This window comes from Gekko japonicus, unplaced genomic scaffold (genome assembly GCF_001447785.1).
Source record: "Gekko japonicus isolate JY-2015 unplaced genomic scaffold, Gekko_japonicus_V1.1 scaffold651, whole genome shotgun sequence".
Lineage (NCBI taxonomy): Eukaryota > Metazoa > Chordata > Lepidosauria > Squamata > Gekkonidae > Gekko > Gekko japonicus.
The window spans coordinates 594,989-609,774 of record NW_015161970.1 but is presented as its reverse complement, the minus strand read 5'-3'; the positions used below and the strand labels follow the sequence as shown (position 1 = coordinate 609,774).

At 43.6% G+C, this 14,786-nt stretch overlaps 1 protein-coding gene across 1 annotated transcript in view; it reads right to left on the bottom strand.

Annotated features, from left to right (window-relative positions):
* IPCEF1 (interaction protein for cytohesin exchange factors 1) overlaps positions 1-5,665 on the bottom strand; it is a 73,326-nt gene extending 67,661 nt beyond the window's left edge. The window contains 1 exon segment of the mRNA XM_015429662.1: positions 5,642-5,665. Within this exon segment, the coding sequence (XP_015285148.1) occupies positions 5,642-5,665 (24 nt within the window).
* Positions 5,666-14,786: the final 9,121 nt, after the last annotated feature.

The following is a 14,786-nucleotide window of genomic DNA, read 5'->3' as shown; positions in this document are numbered from 1 at the left end:
CGTTGCTTGATGATTATAGATGAAGGAGATTTGTTCTCTCTTGATCCAGATAGCAGGACTAGAACTGATGAGTGGAAGTTAGATGAAAGCAGATTTCTGCTAAATATTAGGGGAAACTTCCTAATGGTATGAGCCGTTCAGCAGTGGAACAGCTCAAGATGAGTAGCCATGTTAGTCTGTCTGTAGCAGTAGAAAAGAACAAGAGTCCAGTAGCACCTTAAAGACTAACAAAATATGTGGCAGGGTTTGAGCTTTCGTGAGTCACACTGCTCACTTCTTCAGATACTTCTTCAGTGGAGGTCTTTAAGCAGAAATGTTCGGAATGCTATAGATGCCTATTGCTGTGCTGAGCAGGAGGTTGGACTAGATGAGCTCCAAGGTATATTTCCACTCTTAACAGTCAATGACTTTTACTCCTGATGACTGTTGAATATATTGAACAGCCTCCAGTTGAAAATTTCATGGTGATCTGAATACCCTTTCTGTGGTACTTGGCCTATGACCAGTATTTCACAAATGTAAGTCAGAGTTTGATGTTGCACTCACGGAGGAAGGAATCTGTGCCACATGGTTAGTCACTTTCCTGACCTCCTATTTCAGTAGGGGACATACAATAAAGCTAAAACTGCTTAGTGCAGCTCTTTGAGAGGGATGAAAGGAAAGGAAAATCCAAAAGAAAACACCTCAAGCAAACAAGCTGGGAAGGTGCTGCCGAAAGAAGAGGGCAAACCACCCCTAAAAAAGAAAGAAAGAAAGGCTTCAGGGAGGAGGCAGGTATGCAGCAGAACCTGCTTTGATGTGTTCAGCACCTACTGTAACAGTGGAGGGGGGCTTTCCTCCTCTCAGGACCTCTTCCTGACTGTCTTTCATTCCTCCACAACAGCTGTCTTTTATTCGATTTCTCCCTCACTCTTTCTTACACCCAGAGCCACATATCAGCTGCCTCCTCCTTTCACACTAAAGTGATGCCTGTACATCACAACATACATGCTCACCCTCAGGCCGAATGCACACAACCACCTGAACACATTGAACCAATCTTGTGATTGGCCCAATACATCTCGACATTGTAACTTCCCCCCAACCTGAGTATCTTTGAAAGCAGGCAGCTAAAGACATGGGAAATTAAATTTGCTTAGAAGATGAATTCGCCATATTGTGATGGACAGGACTCTTGTTTAATTGGCATTCTGTGAATGCTTAGAAGTGAAGCTAAAACTACCTTCTTAAGCAGATCTGCAGTGGCTCAAGTGGTTAAGACACTGAACTGCAGGCTGTGGAAGGTCAGTAGTTCAGCCGTTCGAGACCCGGGTTGCCGCATGATGGAGTGAGCTCCTGTCTCTAGTTCCAGCTCCTGCCAACCTAGCAGTTCGAAAGCAAGAAATTGCAAGTAGATAAATAGGTACCACTTCGGTGGGAAGGTAACAGCGTTCCGTGCGCCTTGGTGTTTAGTGATGCCGGCCACATGACCACGGAAACGTCTTCGGACAGCGCTGGCTCTTCGGCTTTGAAACGGAGATGAGCACCGCAACCCTAGAGTCGGATTCGACTGGCTTTCGAGCAAGGGAAACCTTTACCTTTACCTTTAAGCAGGCCAAAGACTGCAGTCTGTCAGGCTTGTGATGAAGCAATTTACCAGTCTGCCTGAGGCAACCCACAGAAAATCACTGACACCACCTTTGACCTGATCTTCAAGTAATCAGTGAAAAACTAGGGTCCATTTGGTATCTGGCTAGCAGTTTCCCATGAGGAAGAATAGGAGGGGTCTGAGAGCCCTAAAAGGAAAATTTCTGTACTTTGTTAAGGAGATGTTTGAGAGAGATTTTAGGGAACAGACTTCTAGGGAGATTGAGAAAAGAAACAGGGAGAGTCATGGCTGGAGTGGCCAAAAGCACTTTGGGTGCAGGATCTCCCTCTCTTTGAATGTCCGATATGGGACAGCAGATCTGTTGCCTTGAGGGAGTGCATCTTTGCATCCATCTGTGCACTACCTGTATTCTTATTTTAAAAGCCATAAGTCTCCAGTGCTCTTTCCTCCCATGAAACCGAACCAGGTAAGCACTAGTTACTGGAACCTCTCACCACTCAGAGAAGAGATGCAAGTGTAATAATATATAAGATCTATTTTTTAAAAAAAAGTCTGTCTGAGCTGGCTTCATCCTGCAAAATATAGTGAGTACATGTCCTTTATGCTAAATGAGGAGTCTTGCACCAGAGACAGAAATCTTTTCCTTCAGCACAAGGCTGTTCGCTTAGTGGAACAGAGTTATACCCTGGAACAAAAAATCCTTACTTATGAAGGAGCAGGGCTTTTTTGTAGAAAAAGCCCAGCAGGAACTCATTAGCATAATAGGCCACACCAACAGCAGAAACTCATTAGCATATTAGGTTACGCCCTTGACAGCACCGCTGATTTGCATATTACGCCACACCCCATGCCTTCCCTTGGCTTGCCCGGGCGCCCCGCGGCTGCGGGGAGCCTAGGCAAGCTGGCCTTGCACAGGCCGGGGAAGGCATGGGGAGGCATTTAAATGCCTCAATGATCCTTCCAGGGCCCCCCTGGCCCACCCACCTCAGAGTTGCGGGGGAGGGTCGCTCTCCAGGCCTTCCCTCTGTAGCCATGTATGCAGGTTTTGGCTGTAGTGGGTGTGGCCAACTCTGAAGCCAGCCGGAACTCCGTTCCTGTGCGTTCCTGCCCAAAAATAGCCCTGTGAAGGAGTCACAGGATCCAAGTCAGTTGCATAAATCAGTCCCAAAACTAGTTTAAATGAGAATTCTTCCTGTTTTACTGAGTCATGACTTGGGGCTCTAGACAGAGCAAAAGAGAGAAATGAGACATCTCTGTCCCAAAATCTAAGTGGAAAGGGCAGTGCTGTTGCATCAATAAAATGACAATGAGTAAACATCCTACAGCTTTGCCATAAATTTAAGACATCCATAGGGTTCCAATGTTGCAGTACGACTGCAGGAAATGGTTCTTGTCACCCAATTTCACTATACACTAGTAGAGTTGTATAAATACATGGAGCTAGGATGCCTTGTCAAGATGAGAAAATCTGAATTATATAGCCTTTCAATCCAATGTGGAATTTGTTCAAACCCACAATTAAGTTAAGCACCCAACTACTTAAAGACAGAACACACTGTAGTGAAATTATCAATGAACAAGCTGCCTTAGTCAAGTTCAGTTTTGTAAAAAAAAATTCTAGGAGACCACTATCTCAAAAAGTACCTTTGTAGGATAAAATTTATATAGAATAAATCACAAAAAGCTTTTTTACCCCAGAAATCATCACACTAAGTCCTCTTTCAGGACTGCAAATGAACTATCTTATCTACACAATTAGAAAAAAAACCATATTGTATAGAATTGTACCATTTTAGGATACCATTGAAGGATAATATGTTTGGATTCTCATTGACTTATTAAGAAATACATAGATTGGGTCTGGAGTCCTTACCCTGTGTCATACGTAACACAATAACACATGAGTTGTGGGTTCTCCTCCATTTCTGCATATAAAATGTCCAATTCAGATCAGGACAATAGTTCCTGTGCACCATTTCTCTGTGGAGGTTCTATTTAAGGAAACTCATCTGTTCCCTGGGATACATGTTGGTTTCCCCAATAGGCCAAAGAGCAACCCTTTGGAACCATTTGGGGAAATGGCATGGGGCAGGGGGTTGTAATGTTGGGAAAGGCCCCTTCTCTACATGCACTGTGGCCCTGATAAGAATCAGGCATTCCACGGATGGGAACTGAGGAGTAAACAAACTCATGTGTGACTGTGTTACATCTGACAAGGACCTCAGACCCAAACTGTGGACTCTGCAATTAGTGGATCACCCATGCCAAAAACGTCTTACACATGCAAGTGTAACATATCAGGAAGAAGGGCTACATTTTTATGCCAGGTTTTTACAACAGGGAGAATTCAAACATGTGAACCTCCACTTGCTTTCAGAAATGTGACAGCTGCACCACATGACTTTACTGAATTTGTAGATTAGCTCTGAGACTGTAGCTTAACCCTGGAAGTTATTAACTGGTTAGCCAAAATATTTAGATTTAATGCCACTGAAATAATTGTCAGCTTCAGTCAAAGTATCGAAACTAGACTGGCTTGTGGTAAGACTATATACCACTCCACACTACAAGGCATTCGTAATTAATGGATTCCCTTCTTAAATTAGTAACATTCTCAGACAGATGGTTCATCCAAATAGTCTCCTATAGCTTGTTCATTTAGGACTTTCTTGTTTACAGATTACTATCACTTCTATGTACAAAAAACCCACATACGGGGTGACCACAGCAAGATTGATCGATGCTCAATATTGGAAACAAGAAGAAATACCAAGAATAGAAGATTGGATTAAGAAACTGCTGTTTGCTGTAGAGATGGACAAAATGACAAGAAAACTGAATAATATGGAAGCAGAAGATTTTTATAATGACTGGAAAGATTTGAAAGAAGAAAACTGAATAATATGGGAAGTAAAAGATACTTTATTCTGTTTTAGTAACTACTAGTTACAGAAATTCATTTTAGGTTTTTTAAAAAAATAAGATAAAGAAAGTTACCTAGTGAACTATAAGGGTAGATATAACTGAGAACAGAGGGAAAGAATAATTTTGCAGGAGGTTGAAGCACTGTGGGAGGCCATGGATAAGGAGGGGGAAAGGGAGGAGGGATAGGGTGTAACGGGGGATATGTAAAATGTAAAATGTTGAACATGTATGTTTATATCCTAAATAAAAACTGTTGTTAAAAAGAAAAAACACCCACATACGGTGCATTTACTCTGGCAACAAACATATGCAGCATGTATACATGCAGCAAAAGGAATATACATTGCATTAGACTGAAGTGATGTTAATGTAAAAAGTCACTGATATGTAGAATTGTGATACAGACAATTCCATAGAATTCAGGGACTAGAAAGGGACCTGTTGTGTACATACAGTCTGTCCCCTTAGGTGCATTGTATGGGACTACTAGTCCCATAGAAACTGTGTCAGTATATAAAACTATAACTGCAAGCTGTCAGTCTGCCAGATGACAGTGAATGCTAGATCTAGATGATCTAAGTTGACAGCCAGTAGGTCACATGACATGGTGATTGCAGGGAGGTTGCATCAGCCTTTGCACAAAGCACCATGACTTGGCAATTATGTAAATAGCTATTATGTGATTGGTTGTTGTAAATATAAATGTAGTGCTGAACAGTGCTGTTCATCTCTTCTATGGGATCAGTTGCCTGCGCAGCACCTTGTCAGAGAGTACCACGATTTTGGACTCAGAGAGACTGTAAATATACTCCAGTGTGTAAATAAACTGTAAATACTTTTACTACTCTGCTGCACGGCGTTTTCTTCCAGACTGTCAAACTGACCTCATCATCTAGAATATTAAGAATCCTTTACAATCCTCATAAACTAATTCTTGCAACAATTTCAATATCCATTATTAGTTTTTGGAAAAACGTATTGTCTTCCAAGGAGATAAGAAATGTACAGCAAAGGCCTTATGCCTTCAACATAATCTGCAATAATTCCCCCAAATGTACAATATGAATCATTCCCCCCACCCCGCATGCACACACACAGACACATACTAAGATAAGCAAAGATACTCACAGGAACTTTACCATCAGCTGCCATGCACAGTATTGAAATTGATGGGGAAGCTGGAAAGAAAAACATATCAAAATAACTTAGTAAAAGGATTTTCTAAATATATATATTCAGAAACACTCTGTAGATACTTCAGAGACAATTTTGGGGGATATTGTCTGTCAGATCTTCTTTTTTTCCTTTCCTCCTGAACAAGACTGCAATGGACTCTAACCAGAAAGCCATCTCTTTTGGGCTGGCTCTCTGCTAATCTATATTTTAAAAAATCCTAAATGTTCTCTAGTACTACTCATCAATGCCTATTTTAGGCAAGTGCAACATATGCCTTTCTGTGCCATCCACACTGGACATCTGGAAACTGGTGAATTTGCTGCATTAAAAATTATTTTTGTTAGTCCTGGGAATTATTTCCCTGAATTAGACATAATGTGAGGACTGAGGGTCAAACTTCATGAGATTGATGTGCATTTCATCTTCAAAAAGCAGCTATGTAGCAAAGCAAGACACAGATCTGAACCACAGTGCTATGGAAGGCAGTTAACTCTCCCCAGGTGCCATTTCCCTGATTAAAAGTACCCCCCCCCCTACAGACATGCCTGGTTCATTTAAGCCCCCAAATGGAAGAAAGATAGCTACCAGTATTCTATTTTTATTTCTGGGAATCAAAGGTTGGTTTACTGTAATCTTTGGATTTCCGTCCCCTCTCTTAGAATTTTTTCAAAAAAACAATCAGGGAATCTCTCTATATATGGCCTGATTTTTTAAAAAAAATCTACACTTCAAATCAAATCATGAATGGCCAGCTGGAAGCCTCTAGGCCACATCTTGCCCTGCCTTAGTTTCCTGAAGGCTGCCTCACCTATGAGGTTGTAGTTTGTTGTATGGAGTCTTTTGCGTGTGTTATCTCTTTACTTCAGTGTTCTCTCATTTTTGTAATCCAGTCTTATTGTACTGTTCATTGTTTGCTTATTTCCTTCATTTATACTCTGCCTTTCCCCCCCAATGGGACACAAGGCAGCTCAGATGGTTTTCCTGTCCTCCATTTTTACCAGTAGAGCCCTGGTATGGAGCAGAGGTCTATCAGGAGCTATTAGTCATAAGGTATAGATAGGAGCTCTCGGTCTGGGGCAAGTGATGCTCTGTATTCTTGGTGCTTGGGGGGGGGGCAACTGTTATGTATGCGGGCCGCCACAAGGCGCCTGCAAGAAAGTGAGGAGCTTGGCTCCACAGGACAATAGGAACCTCGGATCCTAGTCTCCCCCCCTAGCCACCCAATGGGCTTCTTGGTGGGAAATTCAAACCCTCAATGGAGTGGGAGGCCCGGGGACGGGAGTGTATATAGTTGGCCTTGCAGGGCCGTTGTTCAGTTTTGTGTTCAGTACTCAATAAACATGTGCAACTGCATGTCGTTGTCCGAGTCCTCCATGCGGCGAACCCAGTACTTTTCAGCAACAGTGGGAGAGCTTCTAGTGCAGTGGTTCTCAACCTTTCAGTTGACTGTAACAGTTACTGTCTTGAAATCTGATACCTACTGTAGGAATTTTACACAATGCTCTTCTGAGTCAGGCAAAAATACTGTACGTCTTTAGGGCCCTTTATCCAAAGGAAATGAAACTCTGCAACCCTCCCTCTGAGCTTCTCACCATTGAGGGAAGTGGCGAGTATGCAACAGCAGATTTTTAAAAGAAAATCAAAACACCAGTGAAACACTAGGCAACTGCGAAACAAAAGGCACAGCAAAGAGTCAGGGTGGTATAGTGGTTTAGAGTGTCAGACAAGGATCTGGGAGACCCAAGCCTGAATCCCCACACTGCCATGGAGGCTCACTGGGTAACCATAGGCTAGTCGCTCTCAGCCTAACCTACCTCATGGGGTTGTTGTGAGGATGCAATGGAGAAAAAGAGACTGATGTTGTAAGCTTCTTTGGGTCTCTACTGGGGAGAAATGTGGGGTATAAATATATTAAAGAATAAATAGAATCCAGTTATCAGGTTTTTTAATGTAGTGTCATTTCACAAAGAACACTGCAGATACCAAAGAAGAAGAAGAAGAGATTGGATTTATACCCCGCCCTTCACAACCCAAAGGTGTCTCAGAGCGGCTTACAAACTCCTTTTCCTCCCCCTCCCCACAATAGACACCCTGTGAGGTAGGTGGGGCTGAGAGAGCTCTGACAGAAACTGCTCGTTTTCAAGAACAGCTCTTATCAGAACTACGGCTTGGCCAAGGTCATCCAGCCAGGTGCAAGTGGAGGAGTGGAGAATCAAACCCGGTTCTCCCAGATTAGAGTCCGCGCCCTTAACCACTACGTCAAACTGGCTCTTTTTTTATAAAATGTTGTATGTGTCCACCCTAATAGTTCACAAATCCAGGCAGTCCTCCTCCCCGGTGTTGAGTTTAATAAGGCAGCTGACATACACTTGACACACAGCAGGAAAGCGAATCGTCAAGATTTTAAGAAGCAGAAGATTAAAATAAAGCTTTCCAATTTGTATTTAGGTAATTATAGAAAAGCGTTGATTGTCAGATTCTCCACAAGACATTCTTGGGTCAACATGACCTGCTGGGTATACTGTGACAATACTTTCCTCTGGTACTTGCTCATAGCTGGGGCCATTTCAAAACTTCTGATCTGTTTTATTTCACAGAATAATCATGCTGTTGTAGAGAAATAGGCAAGCAACACAAATATAGTAGTCTGCCACAAGAATAACGACATAGTCCTTCAGCAGTTTTAAATAAAACTACGGGTTGGAGTGGCTGGAAGGTGCTATTGGAAGGTTCCGTTGGAAGCAGGTTCTTCTCATCTACCCCTTCTGGGGAATCTATCAGAATAAAAAGCCATGCAACACAGGTGGCTACGGTAAGGAGGGGGAAAGCAGGCAAGTATATCAGGCAAAGAGCAGATAATCTGCCTGTTTCTTCTTAATGTGTTGCTTGGTTTTTAGTCTGCAATAGTCTGCCATCCTCCAGAATCATCTTTCAGGGCTCACAGGAGGCTGCTGGGGGGAAAGGAGAATAGGAAAGGTCCATCTCTGACACAGCCTTCCCCTGGCAGTGCATATGATCCAACCCTTTACATGATTTAGAAAGGATGAACTGCACTGGCAGCCAATTAACTACAGATATGGTTTACATTGTAAAACAAATCAATCACAGACAGCCCCATGACTTGAATGACGCAGGCTAGCTTAATCTTGTCAGATCTCAGAAGCTAAGCAGGGTCAGCCCTGGTTAGTATTTGGATGGGAGACCACCAAGGAAGTCCAGGGTCGATACACAGAAGCAGGCAATCGCAAACCACCTCTGAACATCTCTTGTCTTGAAAATCCTACAGGGCTGCCACAATTTGGCTGCGAGTTGATGGCACTTGACACACAAAAATAAGTGATAGAGCAATTAAAGTTTGACATCTTGTCCCATTATTATAACAAAACAAGTGGAGACCTGCAACAAAATGTTGTGTAACTATTGTAGTTTGTTTTAAATCGTAATTGCATTTTTTGAAACTGCAGTGTAGCATTTGTAGTTACTAACTGTTTATACTCCTTGTGATGAGACCCACTCAGTACAGTACACAGAATGTATGCAAAGCATTAATCCTTTTATTTTGTTTCCTTGTTGGTTTTGTGTGTTTCTGTATGGGTTAATATCACAGTCTCTCGCCTTGCAATGGAGAATTGTGTGATTGCAGGGCTCCGGTCTTCTTCAGCCTGTCACTCACAGCACCATAGCTGTCTTTGGCAATTCATTTGTCTGTCAGAGTTGCTAAGGAATGTTTTTAAAGAGGGTGTGTACAAACTGACACTGGTTGGAGGAAATCCTGCCTCCTCCCCACTTGCCACCTACCTCCCAGTCACTGTGCCCACCTATCCATTAATGACACCTCAGCTGTCCTTTTATAACTTCCCTCTGGCTTCTAGTCAGTCAGAAGAGAGAAGCAGTGCCCAAGCTGGTGGGGGGAGAAGCAGTTACAAGCCAGAGATAATGTTTTTAAAGGACAGTGGAGCCTGCAGCTATGGAGATTGAAGTGAGAACAGTCCTTCTCTCCCACTTGCAAGGCTTTGCAGTTGCAGGCTTAAGAGGTCCTTTTAAAACTTCCCCCTGCTATTTAACCATTCATACTGCAGGAAAAACAGTGTCAGAGATGGGCACATGGCATTGAGGAATCCTCCCAGCTCCACTTCTGCTGTTGCGCTCTCTCTCTCTCTCTCTCTCTCTCTCAACCAGTCAAGTCAGTCTTTCTCAAGTTAGTGGAGGGGGAGAAGCAGTTAGAAGCCAGTTGGAATATACCAGAACCAATGGGAGAGATAGTTTAATGAGCTTCAGGGGTAAGTTTAGAATATATCCGGGTCTCTCTCTTCAAATTTAGAAAACCATGTTAAAATCCATGTTTGTAAAAAGATGTGACTTTTTATGCAGCACCCGACAGATTGCAACCTAACGAAGCTGAGGGAAACGAGTACCAACTGGGCTCCATCATCGTGGGACTATATACTAATGTGCTGCCTTAATGTGCTGTTGTAATGTGAAAAAAAGATTGTCCTCAAACTAGATAATTTTTGCAAGTCTTGAATAAACAATTCCTTTTTTTTAAGAATGGTGAAAGTAATTTAGCCAATAGAAAGCTGTTACCAGGATAGATCTCTTAACTGTAAGCTGTCAGCAACTTTCGATTACAGTTCTCAGCTGCTGCAAGTTAATCACTTCTGCCAGCCTAAGCAACAATTCTGATAACAAGCTGGCAGGTGGGGGTGATGACTTCTATAGTCAAGAAAGCGAACACTTAGGCAGGAAAAACTTTCTTAAAAGAGACCAGTTTCTTGACACAGAGTTAGAAGGGATCCTAGGGGTCACCTACTCCAACCCCCCTGCTCAATGTAGGAATTAGTCAACTACAGTACCCCACTCTGCTTAAAAGGAGCTCATGCCTTTTAAAAATGTTTTTCAATTGAAAAAAGCATTTACAGGAGACATTCTTGTGGGGCTATGCCTTTAAGAAAGGGGGTGGACACCCCAAAAGCCCTACCATAGCTAGGGGCCTGAGCCCACAGCTAAAGAGGTAGAGGTGAGAAGCTCAGGTGTCCTTTTAAAATGTCCCCCTGCTATTTAGCCATTCATATTGTAGGAGGAATCTTCCCCAATCCTAGCTCCAATTCTGTTTTTGCTTCCTCCCCACTTCCCTCACTCATTATCTCTCTCTGTCTCTCTCTGGCTATCAGCCAGTCTACCTCTCACTGTCAATGTGGCAGGGTCTGGAGTAGATCCCTGCAGTGGCCATTTCAAAAGGTATTGGGGGGATTCAACTCTCTCTGGGTTTGTTTGTTTTTACTTTTTTATTTTTATGCAGATCCAGGGAGTCCTCTGTCTGTAGAAAAACCTGTTGGGGGGAGAGTGTGCCCTCTGTCGGCAGAAATAGGTATCCTCAGGCAGAGGGGACTGTTGAGAATTAGATATATATATATATGATTTATCATTCTGTTGAGTACTTCCCAATTTGCATGCAAATGCAGGCCAGTGCCTATAAAACACGCCAAGAGATTGTTGGGTCCTTACGAATGTTTTTGGAGAGGTCTGTTACCCTAAAGTCTCTAGTTGCCATCCACCTAACCCCTGAAGCAAGCAGCACAGGGCTTCTGAACAAGATATCAAAACAGGAATTCCTTCAGAAACCCCAAGCTCAACTTATTTAAAACTGATAGGTGAAAAACAGCACCAGGAATTGTATATGGAAACAAACAAGGATCAAAAGGACATCTTGTAATACTGACAAGATACAGTTTCTCAGGCAAATCTTTGTAAACAACTGAGTTGCCATATTTTTACCAGCTGAAGGTTCTAAACATTTTCCAAAAGGCAGCCCCACCTATAATGCTCTACTGTAGTGACAGAGGTCCCGGTCATACGAGCGGGATACTGCACCGCTGAAGGGAGGCAAATTAGAGCCAGAGCAGAAAGAACCGCGATAGCGCAATCCGATGCTCCCCCATGGCTCCGTGCTCTGGCCTTCGGCAGGCAATCAGACGTAGTGTGGCAAAACGGACATTGCGCGTTTGTGTGGATGCGTGGGACGGGGAATGGCGCTGGCTGCGATGGGCTACCAGTGCTTCCCCGATCAGACGCCTGTGTCATCTGAAAGGTAGTGCTCTGTTGTCAGTACCTTTTCGATGCGTGTTTTCAGACTGAAGGGACGGATTGGGGACGGGTGCATGACGCTTCCCAGATGTTGTGGTATGATCGTGTCCGTTTGATGCGCCCTCAACCCGTCCGTTTCGCGGGCAAATTCTCCCGTGTGACCGGGGCCAGAGTGTTGCTAAATCTGGTTTGGGAAATTCCTGGAGATTTGGGGTGTGGAGCCTGGGAAGAAGAGGACCGGGAAGTGGAGGGACCTCAGTGGGGTATAACGCCACAGAGTCCACACTCCAAAGCAGCCATTTTCTCCAGAGGAACTTCTATCTGTAGTCTGGAGATCAGTTGTAATTTCAAGAGATCACCAGGCAACCATACACTGTTGTAACCTGGATCTTACCAGAGTGTGTGGAAAGGCCCTCTCAGAACGGGGGAGGCACCAATGAAAGCAGGAAGGCGCTTAGGGTTCCCAGCTTCGGGTTGGGAAATGCCTGGAGATTTTGGGGGTGGAACCTGAGCAGGGCAGGGTTTGGGAAGGGGAGGGACTTCAATGGGGCATAATGTCATACAGTCCACCTTCCAAAGCAGGTGCACTGATCTCTGTTACCTGGAGATCAGTTGTGATAGCGGAAAATCTCCAGCCTCCAACTGGAGGCTGGCAACCCTAAAGGTGTTTCATGTCACAGGGGTCAGTTGCTCTTCAGAAGAAGAGCCAGCTCTAGTAGCACCCCGTCAGGGCTTTTTTTGTAGAAAAAGTCCAGCAGGAACTCATTAGCATAATAGACCACACCCAGCAGCAGAAACTCATTAGCATATTAGGCCACGCCCCCCCAACTGCACCACTCATTAGCATATTAGGCCGCATTCCCATGTTACCAGAAGTGTGGTTATCCAGCCACACCCACCTTTTGCTTGTTATTCTGTTTACCTTGTTTGTTGTCAAAACCCAGGGCTTTTTTTGTAGCAGGAACTCCTTTGCATGTTATGCTGGGTGTGGCCAATTTGGGAGCCAGCCAGAACTCCGTTCCTGTGTGTTCCTGCCCAAAAATAGCCCTGCACCCCGTTATTGACTTGATCCATACAACTACTACAGACCCATCCAGAACAGGTTTGTCTATTTACCAAAACATTTATATGCTGCCTTTTGTAATCTTCAGAATGGCTTACACCCACAGATAAGAAAAACACAGCAAAATAAAACCTTCACCACAACAACAAAACCATCAATAATCAAATGTATATTACAGAAAGGCCTGAAGAAATAACCCAGCATCAGAAACATTAGATAGATATTGATATATCAAGTACTGTCAAGTACTTCCCCTGATACCTGAAGGCTAATACTAGTAGGACCTGGGCAAATTCTCCCGTGTGACCGGGGCCAGAGTGTTGCTAAATCTGGTTTGGGAAATTCCTGGAGATTTGGGGTGTGGAGCCTGGGAAGAAGAGGACCGGGAAGTGGAGGGACCTCAGTGGGGTATAACGCCACAGAGTCCACACTCCAAAGCAGCCATTTTCTCCAGAGGAACTTCTATCTGTAGTCTGGAGATCAGTTGTAATTTCAAGAGATCACCAGGCAACCATACACTGTTGTAACCTGGATCTTACCAGAGTGTGTGGAAAGGCCCTCTCAGAACGGGGGAGGCACCAATGAAAGCAGGAAGGCGCTTAGGGTTCCCAGCTTCGGGTTGGGAAATACCTGAAGATTTTGGGGGTGGAACCTGAGCAGGGCAGGGTTTGGGAAGGGGAGGGACTTCAATGGGGTATAATGTCATACAGTCCACCTTCCAAAGCAGGTGCACTGATCTCTGTTACCTGGAGATCAGTTGTGATAGCGGAAAATCTCCAGCCTCCAACTGGAGGCTGGCAACCCTAAAGGTGTTTCATGTCACAGGGGTCAGTTGCTCTTCAGAAGAAGAGCCAGCTCTAGTAGCGCCCCGTTATTGACTTGATCCATACAACTACTACAGACCCATCCAGAACAGGTTTGTTTATTTACCAAAACATTTATATGCTGCCTTTTGTAATCTTCAAATTGGCTTACGCCCACAGATAAGGAAAACACAGCGAAATATAACCTTCACCACCACAACAAAACCATCAATAATCAAATTTATATTACAGAAGGGCCTGAAGAAATAAGCCAGCATCAGAAACGTTAGATAGATATTGATATATCAAGTACCATCAAGTACTTCCCGATACCTGAAGGCTAATACTAGTAGGACCAAGTTAGGCAGTAGTGGCCAGATGGCACCCTAGTAATATTCAGAAATTGCAGCACATTCAAGGAAGCATCCAAGTTGAAATGGATGCTGTCAATCTCCTCCGACAAGTACTCAGCAAAGTCATTGCCGCCCACTGATGGTTCATCGGATCACTTGGAATCTTTCTGCCAGATGGCACTACCTAGACACAACAGTGATGGAAGAGTACCCCCCCCTTTTTTGCTGATATCACCACATGCAGTGGTCTACACAGCATTCGTGTAGACAAACAGACAGACTTGACAGGCCAGCAGGCAGATAGATGATAGATAGATCACCGCAAAGCACAGACTCAGTCATTGTAAATACACATGCCTATAAAACCACTAAAAGTCAACAAACTTAACAATAGGCCAGAATAGACCAGAATGATTAAAAACTAAATATAAAAAGAGATATTTTTCTAAAAGTAGCTACAAGTAGAAAAATAAAAGCTGAAACAAGATCCTATAAAAGAAAATGTCAGTGTTGTTTGGAAGTTATATCCCAACTGTAAACAGCAAGATAGGAAACACCTTTGTCATGATGCAAACTATAAGCAACGGTTTCCAGCTTTCACAGAGAGGAAAGTAGATGGCAGTTCTCAAGAGAATACCCTGTTATTGTGCATAATGTATTGTGTTTATTGTTATTCATTGAATGCATTTGTCACATCTCCATAGACAGAGCAAGACTCAAGGCAAGTGATACCAAAGTTTAACTGTAGATCTTTTCAAAAGTGTATGTTTTCTCCCTTTCGAGCGCTGTTCACA